The following is a 23850-nucleotide window of genomic DNA, read 5'->3' as shown; positions in this document are numbered from 1 at the left end:
ACTGAAAAAAAAAAATCAATTTTTTCCCCTCTGGTTTAGGAGCCCACCAATTTTACGTGTCCATTTCCTGGTGATACAATAGAGCCATCTGGTGGTAAATGGAACCAGTCATAAAAATAAAGCAGTCATTGAGTTCCTAATTGTTCACACCACACTCTGAGCCTTAGGGCCCTGCCATGGACCTCTAATATAAATGAAATTCTGTGGGATGAGCGACAAAGAACTGCTGCTATGTCTCAAAAACAGTGTGGCATCTAGGTCACACCCGGCTGCATAATCTCTCCCCACATCAGCCTTTGGGGATGAACATCTTGGGCTACAACACTGATATTTGGGCTGAACCAATGATCCTCAGCACCTCATACATGATTCTAGTAATTTCAAGAGTCAGTCCAAAAAGTCTCAAGCCTTAAAACAAAATTCTTGTGGATTTACATGTACAGATAGTTTATGCTACAAAAATTTTTAAGAAGAAAGGAAAAATTGTTAAGAGGCCAAGCTATTCCAGAAAAGATGAGCCCCTCATCTGGACCACTCTTTCCAGGGAGAATCTTCTTGTCTAATGTTTGACCTCAAGAGGAAGTTTTCAAAATTTTTGTGAGTAGACCCAGCAAGATCTAATCTATTTCTTTAGGTCTTTTTCTCCAAACATCCCAAATTTCCCCAGCCAACAAGGACAGCCATTTCTAGTAAGACAAAAGCATTGTATGTAGGTCAAAGCCAAATGAAACAGGCTTAACTGGACACTGTTATGAAGTAACATAGGACTTTTGGTGCAGGTAGATTTAAGAAATCACCACATGTTACATAGAACAGGGAGAGTCCTGAGCAAACAGTGAAGAATGCAAAGCCTATTTTGTGCGCCTTTACCCCAGCTGCCTGCTGTCACTCCCGACTCCCTGCCCTGCCTCCCTGTCCCCCACTCCTTTAACCGGAAGAGCCATGAACCCATCCACATGGAGGTAAAAATGGCTCACACCAAGCCACATACTTTTTAATAGGAGGCAACCCCCAGCCACCAAAGGATGAAGATTAAACCAAGAATAACTTCAGGAATATATACATTCAGAAGTATATACATGGGGTTAAGAAGTTTTGGAGGTAGGTGTGTAATTTCACAGACCCTAGACAGGCCTAGTTAGTCATTATCCCAGTTGGCAAGGATGTGAGGGCAGAAGGGCGGAAAGGTGAGACTCACACCACTACGTTCATTCTGCCTCAGGCACATGCGGACACACCCAACATGAAACGAGTTGTGTTGCTTACGAACACGAAAGTGTCTTGGTAGTTAAAGTAATTGATGAGTGAATTATACTGATCAAAAATGAAAATATATGATATAGATGGTTGTTTGTGGATTGAACCTGTGTCTGTGGAATTCCAAATGGTAAATTCTCGTACTTCGGTGGGTATTCCAGGTTTTAACTTCAATTCGTTGTCTTAAAATTTTCTACCTAAATATCCATCAGTAATCTAAGTGCATGTGTCTAAGATAACCAAGATGATCAAATTAAAAGAATATTACAGAATATGAAAAATTCAATACTCTTTGATTACGGTAAATACTGTAGACTATTAGGTGTGTGTTAAAGTTAACAGTCTGCTAATTGACAAATCTGCAAAATGCTAAGAGTAGATTTTCTTTGGCTACAAAGACTCCTCTCTTGAGAAGCTGGAGGGAAATTTACTCTTCTTTAAAATTTAGTTTTTCTTGATTTCTCTAACCCATCTCAGTACCTTGTCATTGTCCCCTTCCTTACTTTTAAGTCAGTTATTTCTTTGTCTTCAGTGACCTTGCTCTTCTTCCTCACCATACAAATCCCTTACATCCTTCAGGACTAGTTCAAGGTCTCTGATTGATCCAAATCCTCCATTCTGCTCTGAATCCTTGTGCAGTACTTAGAAAGTGCCCTGCATGCAGAGGCCCAATAGCTCTGCATTGAGTGTTTAGTAGGAACTCAATAAAGACATGTTGATTGATTGAAGGCCCAGCAGTCAAAGGTGACTGCACCAGAAGGAGCAGTCCTTCATGCTGAGAGGCTGTAACAGTGACTTCTTTGAGCAGTACTTTCCATGCATCTGGCTTAAAACACTGCCATGGGTCAGAGCCCCAGAGAAAGTACACTTGCCAAGGCAAGGGCTCAGACAGTCCAGCAGAGGGCCAGGAGGTGGCTATGAGTTTAGGTGATGATGGCAGGGCTGATGTGATGAATAATGCGGTAAATCGGATAACTGGACAGATGAGGTGCTCAATTAATATTATTATTAATAACTCTATCATCCTAATTCCTTTCAGGAGAATCATTTGATATTAAAACTTTCTTGCTTATTTTTAAACCCTGGGAAAAGAAAGTCCCTATGGAGGCACTTTTGTAACAGCAAATGATCAAACCACAGCAGTGGGAAACTCAGTCAAGTATGTGATTAGAACAAAGTTAATATGTTAAATATGTGTGTGTACATTTCTTTAAAAGCAAGATCGCTAAATCAAGATGTGGTTATGGCAAATTCCACCTTTACAGAAAAGCATCTTGACATGGGTCAGTGTAAGACAATTAAATGTTTTTTAGCAATCTGAAGCATCTCATGTCCAGGGTTCCGGCAGTAGCCCCTACCCAGAAGTGCAGTAACTTCCTGCTTCCTTATTGCCAGATGAAACGTGCTTTCAACACATTTCTCAGTAGTCAGGCTTCCTGCTTGATGTCTCATCTATTTATTACAGCTTTCCATTCCTCTTTCTCCCCCTCAACAGTCTCCAAAGGCCCTTAAGTTCCTTACCCTTCTACAACCTGCTCATATTTCTCATGCAGATTTAAGTCTTTCCACAACCCCCCACCTCAAGCTCTTACCCCTGGGCAAATTTTTTCATCCCTTCCCCAGTCTCTGGTGATCAGAATTTACTTTACAGTGAAAACTTCCCCACTCTTGTGTCCTTTTGTGCTCAGCTTTTGCAATAGCTCCTTAGGCTAAATTGCCAATTTTAATTTAGGCAACAATTTAGCAACTCAGTTTTCCTGATTCTAGTCCATTCTAGTGAAAACAGTATTCCTCTGTGTTTGGGATTGTGTCACTATTTACCTTATGAGACATTTAAATTTAAAGCTTGAACTATTGTCAAAGTCCAATGAAAAGAGGTTCCAGAATGTGCCCATTACTACAACTATGAAGGAGGTGGCCATGGGAGGTTGGCGGATGAGCCCTGACTGAGGAGAACTCTTGCTTTAATCTGGAAGGCCACATTGTGGACCGGACAGGACTCACACTGACTATGTGACTTAGGCTATGTGACTTTTGGGCTTCACTTCTCAGGGCCTCAGTTTTTTCATCTTTCAATGAAAAGTCCCAGTCCCAGCAGGAACTAGATGGCCACTCCAATGGAGTGATTGAGGGTAGTTTAATGAAGGGAACGGCATGGGTACAGTTAAGGGTGTCAACAAAGGATGGTGTGATACAAAGATACTCTTTGCCTTATTACCATGACCTGGAGAGGTTATGGGACAGCGTTACTGCAGAATCTAGAAAGGGAGCTTGTGGAGAGGGTCATCCTGTGAACTGAGACCTTGGGCAGAAAAATACAGCCACTGCCAATCTGTACCCAGGCAGTCGTGGTGAATGGACCAGTGGAACAAATAGCCCAACCCTCCTCTCCTCTCCCCCTCTGTGCTTCTATCTGTGTCTTTCTTGGGCTAAACCCTATGAGAAGCCAGAGGGCGAGAGAGCCTCTATGACAAGTTCAGAGAGACCAGCTCCCTGACAAAGAGCAATGAGGGATGGATGAGAGTGTATTTGGAGGGAGAAGCAAAGAAATCTCTGGCCAAAGGTTTTTTTTTTTTTTTTTTAATTGAAGTATAGTCAGTTACAGTGTGTCAATTTCTGGTGTACAGCATAATGTCCCAGTCATGCATACATAGACATGTATTTATTTTCATATTCTTTGTCGTTAAAGATTATTATTCTCTTTGTGCTCCCCAAATGCCAGCCCATAGGTCAATGTTAGTTTGTGATAACATTTTCACCAGTCAGCAGGAAAAGGACAAAAGCAAACTTTTAAGAACATTGTGAATTTTTCATGAAGCCCACATTTTTCCATTTAGAGGACTGTTCTTTACTCTGAGATGATGATCATCCTATAGATTTTGGTGGTAAAAAGATGTTTCTTTAATGAATGACAGTGATAGCCTTTGGGAATTACTGTATTTCACTGGTTTTTTTCCCTTGAAAAACTGAAAAGTTGACAGTCCTACAAGAACTAACCCCAATTATTTTTGATGGAAATTCTTATTGGTTTGTGAAATCTAAGTGTAGAGACTCTCTATCAAATTATACACTGGATGTTTTATCAGGTGGTCGTTCTAGAACTATAGTCTCTGAATTCCCCTGGACCAGGTCCAAGATGGACCTGAATTCAATATCAAGTTGCTTTAGCAAAGTTCCAAGATACTATTATTCTAGGAAAAAAAACCACACACACACATTTGTAAAGGTCAGCCTTTTACCCTGTGAAAGATTTAACTCCTTTTCCATTTCTATAGCATCAGTGATAGAATAAAAAAGGTATTCAAAAGGAATTGTTGACCCAGATTTTAACTTACAGAAAGATTGTTGGCCTGAAAGTTAAAGAAAAATGGCCATGTGGCATATGATAATGGCTTACCTGAAACTCTAAAGAGGCCAACTCATTTTAGTTTAATTCAAAGCAATTCAATTCATTTAAGTTAAACAGTATTGATAGCTCACTGTTTGCCAGGTACTGTGCTAAGCAGTGGAGAATAAGTAGTAACCAAACAGACAGGATTAATATCCTCACCAGATTCTTCATTTAAAATTTCTCTCCAATACAAAATTCTAGGATTTAGTTTTATGTAAAACTCAAACTAATGTCAGAAGTTTGGTGGTTAATTTAACATTTTTATACTCATTCATAATATATTGCTCTGTGCTTTGGGGCCCTGTTCGTTTCTCTTTGATGAGGATGCTGGTAGATATTAGGAGGAGTAAGGCAGTCCTAACCTGCTTTCAGATATTCCAGATCTGTCTCAAACAATGGTGTTTTATAAGTCCTTATAGACTGTGTCTAAATAGTGTCAGAGGGAAAAGGGGACGTACTAAACAGTATGTATCTTCTATCATTTAAAGTTAACAGTAAAGCAGGGATTGACTTAGGGGAGACCTGAATTGGGGCTCATATTACGTTATAGGATTTGTTCCGTGGCTTAAAATAGCCCTCAACCATTTTGGTTTTATGATTTGATTTCTTAAAACTGAGCATCACAGATACACCTGATAATATCAGTCAGTTCTCCTACTAGAAAAAAAATGCCATTGCACATGCTTGCACACATACACAATAAGCACACGAGCACACAATTTTGCATGTACTTTCAGGTTGTTTCTTTCAGTGCTATTCGTGTAGCCCAAATTACAAGTTCAGAGGGAATAGTGTATTCCAGCTCCTTTAATTTTTATTCTAAAACAAAATACCAAATCTTAATGAATGAGAATATCGATATGTTCTCACTGCCTCTGTTGTAGATCAAATGTAGATGGACAAACGAATAATCTCTTCCTAGAGAAATGCCCCAAACTCAAAAGAAACAAAGTGGCTTCTCTTTCTGGACAGTACAGCAAATAGCATACCTTCCCAGGGAAGCCTGGTTCCTGTACCTGAAACCACACAGCAATTAGTGCTAACCTGTCCTGCTGACCATCACGTGAAGATTTTATTTTATTTTATTTTATTTAAGAATGAGTTGGGTAGTTTATTTTTTTTTTTAATTGAAGCATAGTTGGTTACAATGTGTCAATCTGTGGTGTACAGCATAATGTCCCAGTCATATACATATGTACATATATTCGTTTTCATATTCTTTTTCATTATTGATTACTACAAGGTATTGAATGTAGTTCCCTGTGCTATATAGAAGAAATTTTTTAAAGATCTATTTTATATGCAGTAGTTAGTATTAGCAATTCTTGAACTCCCAGTTTATCCTTTCCTACCCCCTTTCCCCTTGGTAACCATAGGTTTGTTTACTATGTCTGTGAGTCTGTTTCTGTTTTGTAAATAAGTTCATTTGTCATTTTTAGATTCCACGTATGAGTGATATCATATGGTATTTTTCTTTCTCTTACTGGCTCACTCCACTTAGAATGACAATATCCAGTTCTATCCATGTTGCTGCAGATGGCATTATTTTATTCTTTTTGTGGCCAAGTAGTATTCCATTGTATAAATATACCACAGCTTCTTTATCCAGTTATCTGTCAATGGACATTTAACTTGTTTCTGTGCCTTGGCTGTTGTAATAGTGCTGCTGTGAACATTGGGGTGCATGTATCTTTCATGAAGTAAAGATTTTAATAATGAGAATATATTTCCTTCATAATAAAAAAAATAAAAATACATAGCAAGGTAATTTGCTATTAAAAAAAAGATTTTGATTTTTTTAAAAACTAAAGGAGAGAGTGAAATGGAGAGTTGTTATTCAGTGGGTAGGTGTAGAGTTTCAATTTTGCAAAATGAAATTCTGGAGATTAGTTGCACAAAAATGCCAACATGCCTTAAACAACTGAACTACGAGTTAAAAATGGTCGATTTTATGTTATATATATTTTACCACAATTAAAAATTTAAAAAATTATAAAAGAAATGTATAAATTATGGGGTGAAGTCAACACTAAAATTAATTTAACTACACTACCTATTTCACAGGATTGTTGTGAGAACAAAGTGGAAAAAAGATTGAACATAATAAAAACTGTAAAAGTTAGGAAAAGGAAGAAACATAGTAAGGTGATATTACTGAAGGAAATGATTTTGATTCCTCTAAAAACTGAAAAATACTACTTGTTTTAAATTAAATTTTAGTGTAGTGGAGTATATGTAATGCAGATACATTCCCCATTTGTAAAGGTAATGCACTTTGAATAATTGAGTTTTTTGTGATAGGATTACTTATTTTCTCACACATCATACAAAAGTTCAGATTCTGAGTGCTTTGGCATGTTGACTAACAACAGTGTTTTCATTTTCCCACTGTTTCCCAGTGCTTTGGTAAATGCATATACCTGTAGGAACAGGGGTTTTCAGGTCAGCTTATGAGTAAAGTGATGGAATTCTATTGCCCAAGTTGAAGTTTTTCAAACTTACTTTTGTGACTAAATTATTGCTATAAAGTGTATAGTCAACAACAAGCTTTTATGATTGGCAGTTTCAAAGTGAAGGTAATTTTTTTTTCTGCCAGTGACTATTAGGCTCTAAATAACTAACTTTTGTTTAAAAAAATCCGAAAAATTTAACTGCAATGATAAGGACGTCAGTACTCTAATGGTGCTGTTCCCAGAACTAGCAAGGAAATCCTCAGTTGAACTTGATGTTCCTTGAGAAAACTTTTCCATGATAAACCCCCTCTTACCCCAAACCAGCCTGGCATTTGCTCAGACTCCCCTCTTTACCAAGATCTGAAGGAGAAATGTGTTATGCATCCTTTTGGATCAGATAAAAGTTCAGCAACAATTTCCATAGCACATTCCAATGTGATAAGGTAAGCTGAGGACAAATGAGAGAGCTCTCTTTTGTGGTAAATTTCCACTTCTTTTAAGGTCTCCCAGTCAAAATGGCAAAAGAGGCATGGCCAGAACGTCAGAAAAGGTGGCATAGCTACTCACTGGGACTCAGTTTTCTCACCTATGAAATGAGATCATTATATCTAATTCATCTTGCACTGTGTGGTGGCCATTTGTCACACTATATCTTTCCCTGTTTGGAGAATTTCCCATCTCATGAATCCCATCTCCCCAAAGTGTAGACCAGGAAGTCCCTCTCCAGCCTCCTTTGCACCCCACTGTAGGCGTGTGACTTAGGTTCCCCGAATCAGACACACCAGCCTGAGAATTCAGTATCAATGAGAGTGGTATGAAAAAGGTGCCAAATAGAATGGAATCTGGCCAGGTTGACAGGGTCGTTCTGCTTTCATAAGCTGCAATGACTTAGAAGTAGCATCTCATACTCAGGGGAAGTGGCAAGAATGTGGGGCCTGTGCCCAGTAGCAGCAATAACAGGTTCTTCACCGGAATCTGGCAAGGAAATTGGGTATAGTCTCCAAGCCTCATTCTCTGACTCGCCTAGGGATCTTCTGAAATCCATTTTCTCCTTAATACTAACTAGAATGGATCCTGTTGGTTTCAAATGTGAATCTGACTGATTATTACTAATTGTTCGTGTAGCTTTAAGCAAGTAATTTAATTATTCCGAGTCTCCATTTCCTTACCTCTAAAAGTAGAGGACATGATATCTCAACAAGGGCAGCTGTGATGATTACATGTGGTAATTGTAGAAAAATGCTTAGCGTAACGCCTGACCCGTAGAAGGAAGTTTTAAAAGTTATTTTCCTTTTAAACTCTAGGTTTTGTTTCTATGATGTAGCTCTAGGAGCTCACAGTTTAGGAAAGAGCCCGAGCTTTGATCATAAAGACCAGAAACTCTCAGAAACTCTGGTGGTCTTGGCATTGTGTAGCTACACCTGGTCTGGTTACTCCTTGTTGCAAAAGTAAGTCATTATGCATAATATGAGAGCAGAAATTCAAAAACGTGTTAGAAGAGGGAGCAGCCTGTACCCTCATCTGCCTGCTTAAAGAGGGTTTGTCCTTGGTTTGCTCCATTTCTTCTTTTTCATGGTTTCTTGATAGTCATGTTTTTTTGGGCTTCTGAGATGAAAAGTGGGAGACTGAAGAGCAAGAGGAGAATGAACTAGGGCTAAAGGCAGAAGTGTTCCAGGGAACCTCTGGGGTGAAAACTTGGAAAAAGCTTTCATGTGAGATAGAAACTTAATGGAAAAGGAAAGAAGGATTTTTTAAAAAGTGCGCCTCTGAAATTTTTCCTGACATACTGTTTAATTAACAAAATGTAGCCCTCAGTATACCATCAGAGTTCCTTGGACCCAAATGTAGTTTTGAAGTTTTTTGTGCCATTCTATTCATAAACATCTATATTTTACAGATTTTATTCTTTCTTAGAGGTCTTACAACGAATGCATGTGTATATACATATATTTCTATGTATGTGTGTGTATACATATATATCTTTTAAATGAAATAAAACTCACTCTGTCTTGCAAGTATCATACACATCCATTGGAACCTTTTATATAATCTAAGACATTCTGGAATCTTAGTGATCTTATTTTTCCTATATTTGAAATATATTGCTACTTAATCATCCTAGGAATTATTTTTTATCATTATTCCTCAATTATTTCCAACTATGGCTTCAAAAAAAAAAGGCTAAGAAAACAAAAAGAACTGTGGAATTGACTAGAAGGACAACATAATAGTAAAAGTAATCATTATCTCTCAATTTCTAATTGTATTACCAAAAGCATGGCATCATCTTTCAAGATAGAAAGAGGAGACACCATTTTTATAGGACATTTTTGGCTTTCATTAAACACAGGTGAGAATATTGCATTTTTCTTTTTGCATCCATCATGCCCAAAGAGAAGAAAACAGGCAGAGGAACACATTTCACGATCTCAGACCGATCAGAAGGTGAATCTTGACCAGCACAGTGCAGTGCAGTAGCCACTAGCCACCTGTGGGGTTGAGCACTTGAAATGTGGTCAGTTTAAACTGAGATGTATTGTAAATATAAAATAGACACGAGATTTTGAAGACTTAGCCCAAGCATATACGAGAATGTAAGACATCTCAATATATTTTATATTGATTACAAGTTAAAGTGACAGTATTTTGTATATATTAGGTTAAATAAAATATATTATTAAAATGTATTCCACCTGTTTTCTTAAAAATATTAATGTAGCTACTAGAAAAATCTTAAATGGCTTGCAGTATATTTCTATTGGACAGTGCAGTTCTAGACAGTAGATGGTAGAATTAATCATGTAAGGGACATAGACTATGCATCTTCAAATCCTGACTTCCTAGAGATTCAAATGAATGTCCTTGAGGTCATGAATCAGTGAGTGAAAAATAGATCTCTAAGGACAAAAAAGGAAATAGGGTATGCTCATAAAGATAGGCTATATCACACAGTATTTTGTGATAAGAACTTGGACTTTTCTGTTTCGTTAAGAGGAGGTGTAACAGTAGTCTTCCATATTTTATAACATTTATATGTCAGAATTTTTACTTGATAACAAAGATTTGCTGTGTTTAAATTCTGACCAAAATTTCTGATGAGGTTCTTTTACCTCTGCCTTTTTTCTTCTGTGAGTTATTTGAAAATGATTTTTAAAAAAATTTATTGGGGTTATTTCATACAGATGGTAAATGGTGAAGACTATTTTCCTCGTATACTAAGGATTAAGACATTGAGTAATCTGAAAGTTACCTTGTGGGTAATAGACTGTTTTCACCAAAAAAGCACTTCTGAGATTGGGCCATTTAGATCTCAGTGTTAGATGTTAAGCAGTCGCAAAGAAAGTTATCATGGGAGACTTTGTGTAGATTTTCAGTAGCATGATTGTCAAAAAAAGAATGTCAGGACACATTTGAAAGCAAAAGGTCAAATGCTTTATTCAGAAGAGAAAAATTAATAGGATCAGAATATAGTCACCGTGGACACAGATATTTCTATTTTAAGGAAGAGTCCAAGTAGAAATAGCCCTTAGGGAAGCAGATTGTTCTAGAATTTATAGTATTTTCCTTAAGCATTTGAGGCAGGCAAAACAAGGCTTACTCCCTTCTAAAGAACACTTCTGAACTACATTTAATTTTAAAATATCTTACAATTTAGTCTTCCTTTGCATTAAGTGTATGATTCAAGAGCATTTTCTTCTCTAACTGAAAAATGTGTCCAGCTATTCAAAAACAAACACATGAAAATCATTTACATATTGATTGAGTGCTTTTTATATGTAAGGTCCAGAGCTAAATCCTGGAGGATAAAGCTGAATTTATCAAACTCCCTATCCATCAGGAGCTCAAAATGTGAAAAAGTTTGAGAAGGAGAGGAGAGATGTGTCAATATTTTAAGGATGAGAAAAGACAAAGGGTAAAAGACATGTATTGAGCATCATTACTGTGCCATGAATTTTCTACACATTATGTCTCCAAAATTCAGAGAATATAAATGGTATAAAAATGAAAATGGAAATCATCCAGAATCCTACAACCCAGAGATTGTCACATGTTACTGTGGACTGAATGTTTGTGTCCCAGGCCCCCTCAAATTCATGCATTGAAGCCCTAACTCCCCATGTTGATAGTATTGGGAGATGGGGCATCCGAGAGGTCATTAGGTTTAGATGAAGTCCTCAGGGTGGGGTCCTCATGATGGGATTAGTGTCTTTATAAGAACAAACCTGAGCGCTTTCTCCTTCTGTCACCTTCTCTCTCTCCCTTCCTCACTTCCCCCATGTAAGGATATAGCAACTAGGCAACCATCTGTAAGCAGGACCTGACCATGGTCTCTGACTTCCCAGGCTCCAGAACTGGGAAAAATCAATATCTGTTGTTTAAACCACCCAGTCTCCAGTATTTGGTTATGGCAGCCAGGGCAGAATAAGACACCACATTTGGTGCACATCCTTCTAGATTTGTGTGTGTGTGCCTGAAGATGCAAATTATATAAAACATTGATTCATACTCTACATGGTTATATATGATTAAATTATGATTCTTTTCAATTAATAATATGTCACAGGTATCAACTATATTTGAATAATAATAAATGTCATTTTCCACAGTTTTTAACTTTAAAAGTTGCCATAATTTTTAATGGTCACAGTGAGTTTTACTACATGTATATATAGTTTTCCCTTCTATTGGACAACCCTGTTAAAAGCATATTTATGCTTCTTTGTGAACTTGTTTTTTAATTAATATAAATGGAAAAAATGGTTACTGGATTTTAAAGAATGTATACTTGATACACATTAAAAATTACATCCCCCAAATTAATATTCCCACCACAGTACATGAGAATCAGACTTTTGTTACACGTTTGCCAGTAGTGATACTTTCAATACTTTTTATGTCTGTCAAGCTCACAGGTAAATGTAATATCTAAGTTTTAAAAATTGTCTCCAGCAGTAAATTTCAGTTTAACAAAACTTTCGAAACAAATTAAGCTGATGTTATCCAATCTGCCTGATGAGACTGAGGGCAGCCGAAGGCCATGTTTTATCCCTGAGAGCCTGCACCCTCGTGCTTTGTCCTTGAGAGCCTGCACCCTTGTGCTTCTCACTCCCTAATCAGCCCACCCTCTACCAAGTTCCCTCCAAGCATCCAAAAAAGGCCTCCCAAAGGGAGACTTAACTCCTTTGGGAAAGGCTAGATTGAATAATTGTCCTAGCCCCTTGGGAGGATATTTTGTCTCAGGAAATTTTGGAGTTTGGTCAAGTATTTTTCTTCAGACCACAGCAATTGAAGTGTGCTCTCATAGTCAGACTGACTCCATGGTCCCCAAAACACGCTTTTCCTCTAATCTAAATATACAGATTTTAGAAGATGAGCAGATTGTACATGAAGCTTGAGTTTATCCAGAACATTAATTTGAACTAATATATTTAGCTTTGTATAGTTAAATATATGTATGTATTTAAACTCTGTCCCCTTTTTACATTTCACAGCTTCCTTCCCTGTATACACACAAACTTCTCAATGTTTCCACCCTCACAGAAAATAAAATATGTCAGCACTACACAGCACAAATTACTGTGCTTTCCCCAAATAATGCCCGTTGTTTGGAACTTTTTGCCTTTTGGAAAAGCCAAATAGAGAAAAAATGTCACGGGCAGCTGATGAAACAAATTTGCAGAGACTCAAATGCTTCAGTTTATAGAGGTCCTTTGCGCCACTGGTGCCTCTTGGGGAAATTCTGAAAAACTATCTGTAAACAATCTGTTTCAGTGCCACATGTTTTCTAAATTTCTTTGCCTGTTGACATTTAAAAAAAAAAAAAGGAACATATTTGCATGTGAAAGCAGGACCTTTTGTTTCTTACATTTACTCTATCAGAGATATTAAAAATGAAATAGGTCATGTTGCCCAACTGCCTATAAAGGATCATTTTTTTCCAAGTATAGACGTTGTTTAATAAACTTTTAAAACTAACAATATGAAACATTTTCAATATTCTTTCCAATAAGAACTTTTTATTGAAGTATATGTTATGTTATTGGCATATATGTGTTGTGTTAATTTCTGGTGTACAGCATATTGATTCAGTTTTTTATATATATATATGTGTGTGTGTGTGTATATATATATATATATTTTTTTTTTCATTATGGGTTATTACAAGCTATTGAATATAATTCCCTGTGCTATACAGTAGGACCTCATTATTTATCTATTTTGCATATAGTAGTTTGTATCTGCTAATCCCAAACTCCCAATTTATACCTCCCACCCCCTTTCCCCTTTGGTAACCACAAGTTTGTTTTCTATGTCTGTAAATCTATTTCTGTTTTGTAATAAAGTTCCTTTGTATAATTTTTTTAGATTCCACGTATAGGTGTTATCACATGATACTTGTCTTTATCTGACTGACTTCACTTAGTATAATACGCTCTAGGTCTATTCATGTTGCTGCAAATGGCATGATTTCATTCCTCTTATGACTGTGTAGCATTCCACTGTGTATATGTACCACATCTTTATGAAGGATCATTTTCTAAGGGATACATCCTAATTCTTTGGGCAACCTTATTTTTAAACTAAGGGTTTTTTTTTTTTTAATGGTCTCTGTTCTCAAGTTAAATAGAACTTAAAAATGAGAGATTCTAGAGGTAATGTTTTATTTTGTATCTATCTATAGCATTTCCTTTCTTTCCTTAGGTTTAATTTTCTTTTTTATATCTGGTTTTATATTGCTGTAATTTTTGTTCACCAAAATTTTTCTAAAAATTCTCCTAGGCACGTGATATGATTTCACTTGCCCAGTCCTTCAAGTTGTTTTTGCCGTATGACTTCTTTGATTAATGCAGTAGGAGCAGAAGTGGTGTGTGTAACATGCGGGCAGAGTATTCTCTGTGCAGTTCGCTTCTCCTTTCATGTCTGCCTGCAGGATGGCAGAAGTGCACTCCTGGGCAAAGCTTCCGTCCAGAGGGCCCCTTACCAACTACAATGAATAGAGTCCCTCTGCCCCCCACCTAGGATGAGTGTTGTGAAGAAGAAATAAATTATTCAGATAAATAAAATATCAAGATAAGCCATTAGCCAGTTGCAACTGATAACCTTCCAAAATTTTAATGAAGTTTTGATCTTTCTTGATAGTAGCCAAAGGAAAATATATATATAATGGTGCCATCACTATGGCTTTTCTGTGTGCTGCTTGACCTTAAATTTCTGTTGAAGTTCTTAAAGAACTTAGGCTATTAAACTAGGTGAACTTTGAGATGATTGTTTAGGGACAAAGGTGGGATAGGGGCAAGAGAACATAATATGAACCAGCCCCTCACTTATTACAGGATCTCAGCATGAAAGTAGTTATACAAGAGGTTGAACAGTGAGTAGAAACTCCACCAAACATCTCATGTCTCAATATCTGAGGAGATAACATTGCTCTCCTGGGTAGAGTAATATTAAATGCTATCTAGATAACTAGCAGATGTCCCTAGAAGTAAAGTTTCAATTTCTGGACTATCTGTGTTCTTTCATGGGGAAAAAAAAAAACTTTTTTCAGGTTGAATGAATGAACATTACCATGTTTTATTAAATGAACATGAATAGGTGCTCAAACGCCATCAGTTATTAAGGAAATGCAAATTGGAACCACGATGAGATACGCCACACCTATTAAAATGGCTTAATTTAAAAGGCAGACCTTACCAAGATGGGAGAGAATGTGGATGAACTAAAACTTTAATACACTGCTGGTTGGAATGTAAAATGATACCACAACTTTGGAAAACAGTTTGACAGTTTGTAAGAAAGTTAAAAATACACCTACCATGTGATTCAATCATTTCACTCTCAGGGATTTACCCAAGAGAAAAGAAAGCTTATGTCTATACAAAGACTTGTACGAGAATATTTATAGCAGCTTTATTTGCGAAGAGTCAAAAACTGGAAATAACCTAAATGTCAGTCAGCGGGTTGAAGGGATCAACTAAACTGGCACATTCGGTTCAGGGGGATGCCACTTACTAATAAAAATGAATTCTTGATACTCACTAAAACATGAGTGAATTTCAGCATAATTTTACTGAGTGAAAGAAGCCAGTAAAAGGGGTACATGTTGTATAATTTTTTATACATGTAAAGCTCAAGGAAGTGCAAAATAATATACAGTGACGTGAAACAGACCATGCTTCCTTGGAAACAAGGTGAAAGAAGTGGATGAGAGGGGTTACCAAGGAACATGAGAAACGTCTGTGGGTGATGGAAAGTCTCGTTTTCTTGACTGTGATGCCAGTTTATGTGTGTACACGTATGTCACAACTCAACAACTTGTACACCTTAAATTTGTCCAGTATGCTCTATGAAAGGAAAGGAAGGGAAGGGGAAAGGAAGAAGGAGAAAAGAAAGAAAGGAAGGAAAGAAAATGAAAGAAGGAAAGAGAAAGAAAAATCCAAAACAAGAAGTTCTGAGATAGCATTTCTCATCTATTAGAGTTGCAAAATAAATAAATAACCTATGACTTACACCAGCCTGAATCCTTAAATATACATAGAAATCCAGTTCTGTATTGATATCATTTAAAGATAAATAGGAATGTCTCTTTTAAATCATTTGACATGGTTATTTAAAGCACAAGTGATATATGAACAAATGGTAATTTATGAATGATTTGAAAGTTCAATCAGAGGGAAAACTCTTCTAAAAGCCGTTTTAGAATGCCAAAATTTAGAAATGTCAGAAACATGACCAAATATATGCTTCCTGCAAAAGTTTATTATATTTAAATACTTGATGATACCAAGTACTGGAAGAATAGAAGTTATACCGTGGACACAATTTAAGGTATTGCTTGCCTTTCCCACTTTATCAAATGCAATATTTTTTAGCTAATTTAAGGTTATTTTGTAAAGCTGACTTACTATATAGTGTGCTATGAATTTGAACTTACCAAATTAAAAATTAAAAAGTGCTTCAATATCTTTGGCACTTAAAATAATAATTCTTTAATGAAGTCATCACAGAGTCACAACTTGAACACTAAATGGCTTATGAGGTTTTATAATAAGCTTAGTTCTGCACAGTGAGTGAAATACTTCACACATATTCTAGCACTAATGAATTCATACCCACACTCTCACTTTCCAGTGTGCCACTCCACGTAACCTGTGTTCCTCTGAGGTTTTACTTCGTTCATTTCTACTTGTCCCAGTTCTCAGGAGTAGTTCAGGGTGAGAAACCCTAAGCCAGGTATCCGGTTCAGGTCAAGCCTCTTTGCAATACAACTTTTATTTCCTACACAGTTTCACATGAGGTGATTTATAAGCACTACCCCTTATCTGTCAAAGAATGTTAAAGTGGAGCAAAGGCAGCAGTTCAAATAACATTCGAATCCTCCAACAGGACCAAAGGAAAAAGGCCCAGATAAACGGGACAGCTGGCACATGAGAAGTGCATCTAAATAAATTCTCACTGGCTTATCCCATAATGTTCCTGCTGTACAGTAAATACATGACTCATCAATCACTCAACAGCTAGACTCTCCCTCAATCTCCCTGACTCCAAATTTCTTAATTTCTAAAGTGGTAATAATAGTAATAACAATATTAATAGTGAAGAGGAGGAGGAGAAAGAGGAAAAGGAGGAAGGGAGGGGCGAAGGGCAAGTAAAGTATCAGTACAACAGTGATGATTCTGAAAAACCACCCCTATCTGCTGCCTAAGGATTCAGGGGGTTGGCGTCTGTCAGTCACTCAGTGCTATATCTGGAGCTCAGCCCATTTGTTCTGTTTCAAATAGTACTGATTGATGGAATGCCATTTTGGTACCCAAAATTTTGTCCCAGGGACATAGAAATGAATAAAGGCTCTAAGAACGCACAGTTTACCGGGAGAGTCGAACAGTTAAAAGTCCTATTGAGAGACCAACTCAGGTCACTCAAGGCAAACTGGGAACCATCGTCTCCAGATAGCGGTGCCACAAAGGTAGAGCATGTTTCACTCTGCGTGGATGGTCAAGGTATCTTCACACCCTTGGAGAGATTTTGATCCTTCATCCCAGTCTTCCCTACCACAGTTAACCAGAACTAGTTAAAAAGAGGCATCTGAGATCCACCTGCAGTTTGGTCCCACATGTACAGAGCAGAATCTGTTCTGCTGAGTGATCATTTTGTGAGTGCCAAGATTTAAAAGGGATTGTGTCATCAGGAGGCAGCACTAATTGTGACTATCCTATGGCCTTGAGGTGTCTAATCCTAACCTCCTCCACCTCCTCCTCCAGCTAAATATATTCTTTTAGAAATGTAAAAATTCAGTAACTAAATGCAGAACCAGTTACTTCAAGCCCCAGGGCTCCCAACTATGTTAAATGTAAATTGAAAGGAGATAGATTCTGAACTCCAGGAAGCTAATTAGGAGCCCTAGGCAGAAATCCTGAATGTGGTAATTGCCACCTTGTCCTTTTTCCAGTCTTAAGCCGCCAATGGGACGGTTACCTCTAGGGCGCTAATTGATTAGCATTGTTAGAGGAAAAGTCAGTAAACAGAGATTGGTGAACTGAAGTCTCCCATTTTCAAAACTCCAATTTAAATACTAGCCCAAGGGTTCCAGCTAACTGGAGAAAAAATGTTTTGATACAGTGCAGTTGAGGGACACTCTTTCTTTGGGCAAGAGACTCATAAATAAAATAATAAAATAATGTCACTTGCAGCAACATGGATGGACCTGGAGATTGTCATTCTAAGCGAAGTGGGCTGGAAAGAGAAAGAAAAATGCCATATAATATCACTTATATGTAGAATCTTAAAAAAAAAAAAAAAAGGACCCAAATGAACTACTTAATATTTATAATTTCGATGACTGATTTCTTGAATATGTGTAAGCACATTTGACTGTTCTTTATGAGTGTATTACTGCAGTCTGTTGATTCTTATTATGTGATTGGCTTTATTCCTTTGATAACTATGTAAATTTAAAAAGCTAAAGCTCTAACCTGTTCTTAGAAACAATGAACAGTACATATATGTAAATTTAAAAAAAGAATTTCACTATCTAACAGATTAAAAAAAAAGAGAATCGTAAGTAGCTCTACTGTATAAAATGAAAACTAACATCAGGTTTTCTTTTGCTAGATTAAAAAATATGAAGTAAGATTAAACTGTCACTAGAGTTAGAAAGCAAAATTTTAATGAAAGTCATAGTCTACTCATCTAAGTTGGTTTCCCTTTGGCTTATATTTCTTCAACAAAAATCTTCCTCCTGAAAATTATTATGGATTTGAGATACACGTCCAGTCTGTCTGGGGCCAGATTAAATGAACTCTACTTAGAAAAGAGATGAATAAAAGTGATTGTGCAGAAGTAAATTTCTGAATATGCTGCTGACTAGATGACTTGTTCTTAGCTGGTGATGCTGGGGTGGGATGAGAGTGGAAGAGCAGAATTGCTGAATCCAGGAAGAAACAGGGAAATCGAACAGCAAGGGCCCATGGTTTTCAGGGAAGCCCGTGTGAATTGAGTCCATTCTGAATAGCTGTACTCCTGTACGTTCATAGATACTCTCCCATCCAGTTTCACCTCCCAAACATCTTATTTGAAGTAAACTCTTAGAAGTCTCATCATTCTCATTCTTTGGTTGAAAAACAGGCTCAGAGGGTTGAAACGTGTTGGCCATCATCACACAACTTGGAGGTGGCTAAGTTGGGCCTGATTCCTGGTCCTGAGATCTTTCTTGTATACCACACTGCCTCTACATCAGAGCTAAAAAGATTGTTCCAGAAATGTCTCTGGATGGAGTCTAGGGGACTCCTTACTACTGAATCAAGGGTGTACAGATAGCTTATGTTTTTCTTTTTTAAGGGAAATTCACAAACTTACGTCAAAGTAGAGAACTACTAGAGTGAGCCTGCACATACCCATCACCCAGCCTCAACACTTCACCACGTGCACAGTTGTCACCTGAGGCCTCGAGAGGGGCTAGAGGAGGCTCAGGTGGAAAGGGCCCAGCTGTCCGAGGACTGACTTGAAGGAGCATAAACTGAAAATATCCGGAATAGACTGTGATTTACGCCCAAACCTAAATGAACCAAATAATATGATTTACCCAATCTGTATCATATCTGAATTCCAGGATTTTCTCACACACAAGCCAATACTCTGAAGTAACCCAGAATGTCTCTGATAACTGTAAGACCACAGAGAGCAGTGTGGGATTCCAAGTAAAAACAGGGACGGTCACACCACACCTACCTTCCCTCCTGCTCAATAACATCCTTTAGTTGGCACTCTGCCCATTTTATCTCATCCTACTTGAAAAAGGACAGTTTGTTTTATTTTTAAAAATTTCACTAGTAAAATGAAAGCAAAGCTGTATTAGGAAAATCTCAACAGTAATGAAAGAAGTTACAGTTTCATTAATTGTAATGTTTAAAAAAAAGAAAATCATGCAAATTTCATTTCTTACCGGTATTTTGTTTGTTTGTTGTGTATCTGACTCTAAACTTCGGGACGTGGTGCTGAAATAAAGTAAGAGTTCAGAATTCCAGAATTTTATTCCAGACCTTCACACATTCATCCACACACACAGACACCCCACGTCTAGTACATCTTTATGCTGTAACAGTGAAGCTCCATTTTCTCAAGTATTTCCTCCCAATGTCAATTTCTGAACACTTCTACAGGAAATCAAAACTAGGGAATGTAAACTTTACTTGAAGAAGATAAAATAGCCTTTAAAGGTCCTCTCGAGAATAAGCAGTGTGAACAGTACAATCTGTTCTGAAAACCTGCAAAATATCTTATTTCAACTAAAAAAAAAAGAAAAGAAAAGGAGAGGGAGGAGAGCATATCATCCTATGAAACAGCAGACTTAGGGAATTCTTTGTCTCCTACACTGTTTCTCAGTCAATTTCTCTCTCTCTCTCTCTTCTGGGTCATTTCCAATAATTTACAAGCATGCTGTTATTTACTGCATCTTGAACATTCTTAACCCTTTAGTTTTTCCTTGATTATTCTGACCCCCATTAGAGCAAAACTGTATTCTCACTGTCTCCAGTTCCTTTCCTCCTATTTTTCTCTAAAGTCACTCTGTTCAGACTCTCACAAGTGCCATTCCACAAACACTACATGTATTGAATTCACCAGTGGTCTCCGCATGTATCTAGTGGTCATTTGTCACAACTCACCTTACTTGACAACTTTTGACATGATGCATCGCTCCCTCCTTGATACTTGTTTCACTTGACTCCCAGGACATTATAAGGTTCCAGGCTTCCTTCCTGTCCTACCTGCTGCTCCTTCTCAGTCTCCTTGGATGGTGAAGAACCATCCAAGCTGGCAAGCTCTTCTCTACTCATATTCACTCCCTTGGTGATCTCATCCCACTTCAGGGATTTAATCATCAATATGCTGATCACTCCCAAATACATGTTCCCAATCTAGAACTGTCCCTTGAATTCCATGTTCATTCATTCAGCTGCCTTCTTGACATCTCCAGCAGGATGTCTAAGAGACATCCCAATTTCAACATTTCCAAAACCTAAGTCCTGATTCCTACTCTCAAATCTGCCCCATTTACAGTCTTCTCTGTCTTAGTGGATGATGACATCATCCTTCCAGTTGCTCAGGTTAAAATCTTGACTCCCCTTTTTGTCTTAGGACCCATGTCCAATCCAACAGGAGATTCTTGGCTCTGCCATTACAATATACCCAGTATCTCACCGATTCTCACCGCCTCTATTGTTAACACCCTGATTTAAGCCTCAAGCTATCATCAGCTCTTCCCTGGACTGTTGCGTTAACCTCCTAAATAGCTCTTTCTGGTTCTGCCTTGCCCCCTACCTTCTATTTTCGATACACATCAACCATAGGAAAAATTATTTCACTCCTCTGCTAAAAACCCTCCAATTTACTCATTCAGAATAAAAGCTAAAGTCCATATAATGATGGACAAGGTCCTACAGATGTCTCTGCCATTCAGCCTTCCCACCCACCATAGGACTCCATTCCATTCCCTCCCTCTACTTCCAAACACAACCCCACCTTCACCTGCCTGAATTCATCTCATATTCTCCTTCTGCATCTCTCCTCCCCAGGTCACACTAGCCTCCTCATTGTTCGTCAGTCACCTCCGCCAGGAACACTTCATCCATACTTGTCCACCAGGCACTTTCCCATTTCCTTCTTGTCTTTACTCAGATATCCCTTTCTCAGGGAAACCTACCACATGTCCCTCACTTAAAATTGAATTCCTCACCTCTATGCCCCTCCTCATCACCTTGTTTGATTTTTCTCTGCAGTACTTGCCACTTTCTAACATATTATATAATTTGCTTATTTATTATATGTATTGTTTCCCCCCAACTGAAAATATAAATTCCTCGAAGATGGGGAATTTTTCTGCTATTATTTTGTTACTCCATCCTTAGCATCTTGAAGAGGGTTAGGATAGTCAATAAATATTTGTTGAATAAATAAATAAATGGATGATTTAATAAACCTCAATCTTAATAAGTCTCATTCTCCTGTTACAACCAGTAAGTCTTATTTAAAATACCGAGGTACGATTATTTTCTATTTTACCATCTCTCTAATGAATGTATTATTTTATATCCATATTTCTGTACATGTCTTTCACTTTTCAAAAAATTTAAAACCATTTAAAAGGTTCACAAAGTAATCAGGGAGTACTGAACAAAATTAATTAAATTCCCACTTAGTGGAAGGACACACTGGGGTTCTGAGAGATGTAATTGCTTTTCTTGCATCATATCTAAATCAGCAAGGTGCAGTATTTTGGTGCTTTCTACTTGAGAGTACCTCTTTATCATGAAATGGAAAACAAACTTTTGATCATCGCAGTTACTGAGCAAAACAACAAATGGTTTTGAAGGATCTTGATAAGCCGGCCCCTCTAACCTTCTAACTGATTGATCTTCTATCAGTGCATCTCACAAAATTGGCATGGTCACCAAACTCCACTACCCTATAGTGTCAGGGTACTTGTTTATCTTTTTCTTCATTTGTTTCCTTTGACTAGAGTGCTCTTGCTCTCTTGTCTGTTTGTTAAACTCCTACCTATTTACACCGTGACTCAAAGGCTGCCTTTCTCTGGAGTCTCTTTGGTCCAGTGGGTCGCAGCTAGTTTTTGCCTCTGTGTCCACAAGCAGTTTTTGGATGTCTGTCTTGTATAGCCCTTACTAGCTCTCATGATGTATACGATTATTTGTCTACCTATGTTTTAGCCTTTCTCAGTGACATCTCCTAGAAGACAAGGAGTATGTATACCTTGTCCAGAAATTAATACTTGGTCATTGAATGAAACCAAACAAACAAAACCATTCTGAGTATAATACATTTGCACGTTCAGATGTGCCACAAATACGTAAGAGAAAGTACTTTTTGAAGCTGAACCTTTTTTTTTTTTTTTTAAATAATGCCTGAAACAAACCTACTAGTTTAAAACCGAAGGAGCTTTGGCTGCCTGACAATAATATTTAAAGGTCATGAGTCATGGCCTCAGAGTAACCATAGTAACTCAGCATACACAGTACAAGTCGTGTTGTACCGTAATTGAGGGAACAAAAGCTTTAGAAAGCCTATTAGCCTTGAGAGAAAACAAATTAGAATTAACAAATGTATTTATGAAGCTTGTTTTTATTGCAGTGTTTTCTTACTTCAGCGCCCATGGAAAAGCTGAAAAAAATCTTTAAATTTCTATTGGCAGGGAGTAACACTGTGACGTCTAAGCCTTACAGTTGCTGTTTTCAGTATTTAACGATAACATAAATATTTCCTTCCTTTCAGTGGAACATCTGTGTATCTGTTCTCACAACTTTCTACTCTGTGCTGTTTATGGGGGAGTAGTAATTAGTCACCAGTCAGTCCATGTGAATAAGTGATTTTAATAAAATTGGTGTGAAAATACAGCTATTGAGCACTGGATTCTTCTAGGAGAGGATTTCCTGGGAAAGTGCTTTTTTATTCCCCTAGATTAATTGCATCCAAGGTCTAACCCTCCCCGGCTTAGACAGCATAGGCCCAAGTTCCCATTTGGTTTATATAACTAAGGCGAAGGTCTGTCTCAAGGGCAAGAGGAGAGAGAGGAGGAGAGAAAAGTAGGGCAGGCAGGCAGGCACATAGCACAGGTTTGTTCCTGCTTAGAAGTGAAGGAGCTGAGTTGAACCCATCTAAAGGTGAAGCGAGGCAGCACGGTCCTCCACTCTCTCCTGCATCAGAGCCCTGCTCTGTGTTTGCACAAAGCACCAGCTCCATGCGCCAGGAGAAGAAACACCAGTGATGTACAGGGAGAGCAAGTCCTGCTTTCCACTTGGCTTCCCTGCTGGTGGTGCCCTGGGCTACTCATTTAAAAGTTGTTAATCACAGGCCATTTTTCCTCCCTTTGGTAACATTACGTTCACCTCTCCAGTTGTCAGCACATTGACCTATTGTCTTTTTAGGTGCTGTGTTCAGAGAAATGAAAAGAAAGAGACCGTTTACTAAATTTTTATTTTCTTTAACAGACAAAAAACTTCCTTCCTCCCAAAGACTGTTAATATTTGAGGGTGCCGGACTCCTTTGCAGATCGAAACATTTCTCATAAAAATTGAGGGGATTTGTGAATTTCCCACATCATCTGTGGATCATAGACCCAAGCTTACCAGCCAGTAAAAACAAGGCCCACACATTTCATGTAATGAAAATACATTTTCAACTTTAACAAAGCAGAACAACAGTTACATGTGTACGTATCCCAAGGACACCACCTTCCAG

The 23850-nt window shown here is 37.7% G+C and overlaps 1 protein-coding gene and 1 long non-coding RNA gene across 3 annotated transcripts in view; one reads left to right on the top strand and one right to left on the bottom strand.

Moving 5' to 3' along the window:
* Nucleotides 1-23850, top strand: part of LOC106730503 — a 311014-nt gene that overhangs the window by 131130 nt on the left and 156034 nt on the right. The gene's annotated exons all lie outside the window — the stretch shown is intronic.
* CCDC192 (coiled-coil domain containing 192) overlaps nt 1-23850 on the bottom strand; it is a 175481-nt gene that overhangs the window by 150740 nt on the left and 891 nt on the right. Inside the window, 1 exon segment of the mRNA XM_032476631.1 lies at nt 19544-19595. Within this exon segment, the coding sequence (XP_032332522.1) occupies nt 19544-19595 (52 nt within the window).

This window comes from Camelus ferus, chromosome 3, assembly GCF_009834535.1.
Source record: "Camelus ferus isolate YT-003-E chromosome 3, BCGSAC_Cfer_1.0, whole genome shotgun sequence".
NCBI lineage: Eukaryota > Metazoa > Chordata > Mammalia > Artiodactyla > Camelidae > Camelus > Camelus ferus.
The sequence above is the reverse complement of the archived record's forward strand: the minus strand, read 5'-3'. Positions and strand labels throughout refer to the sequence as shown.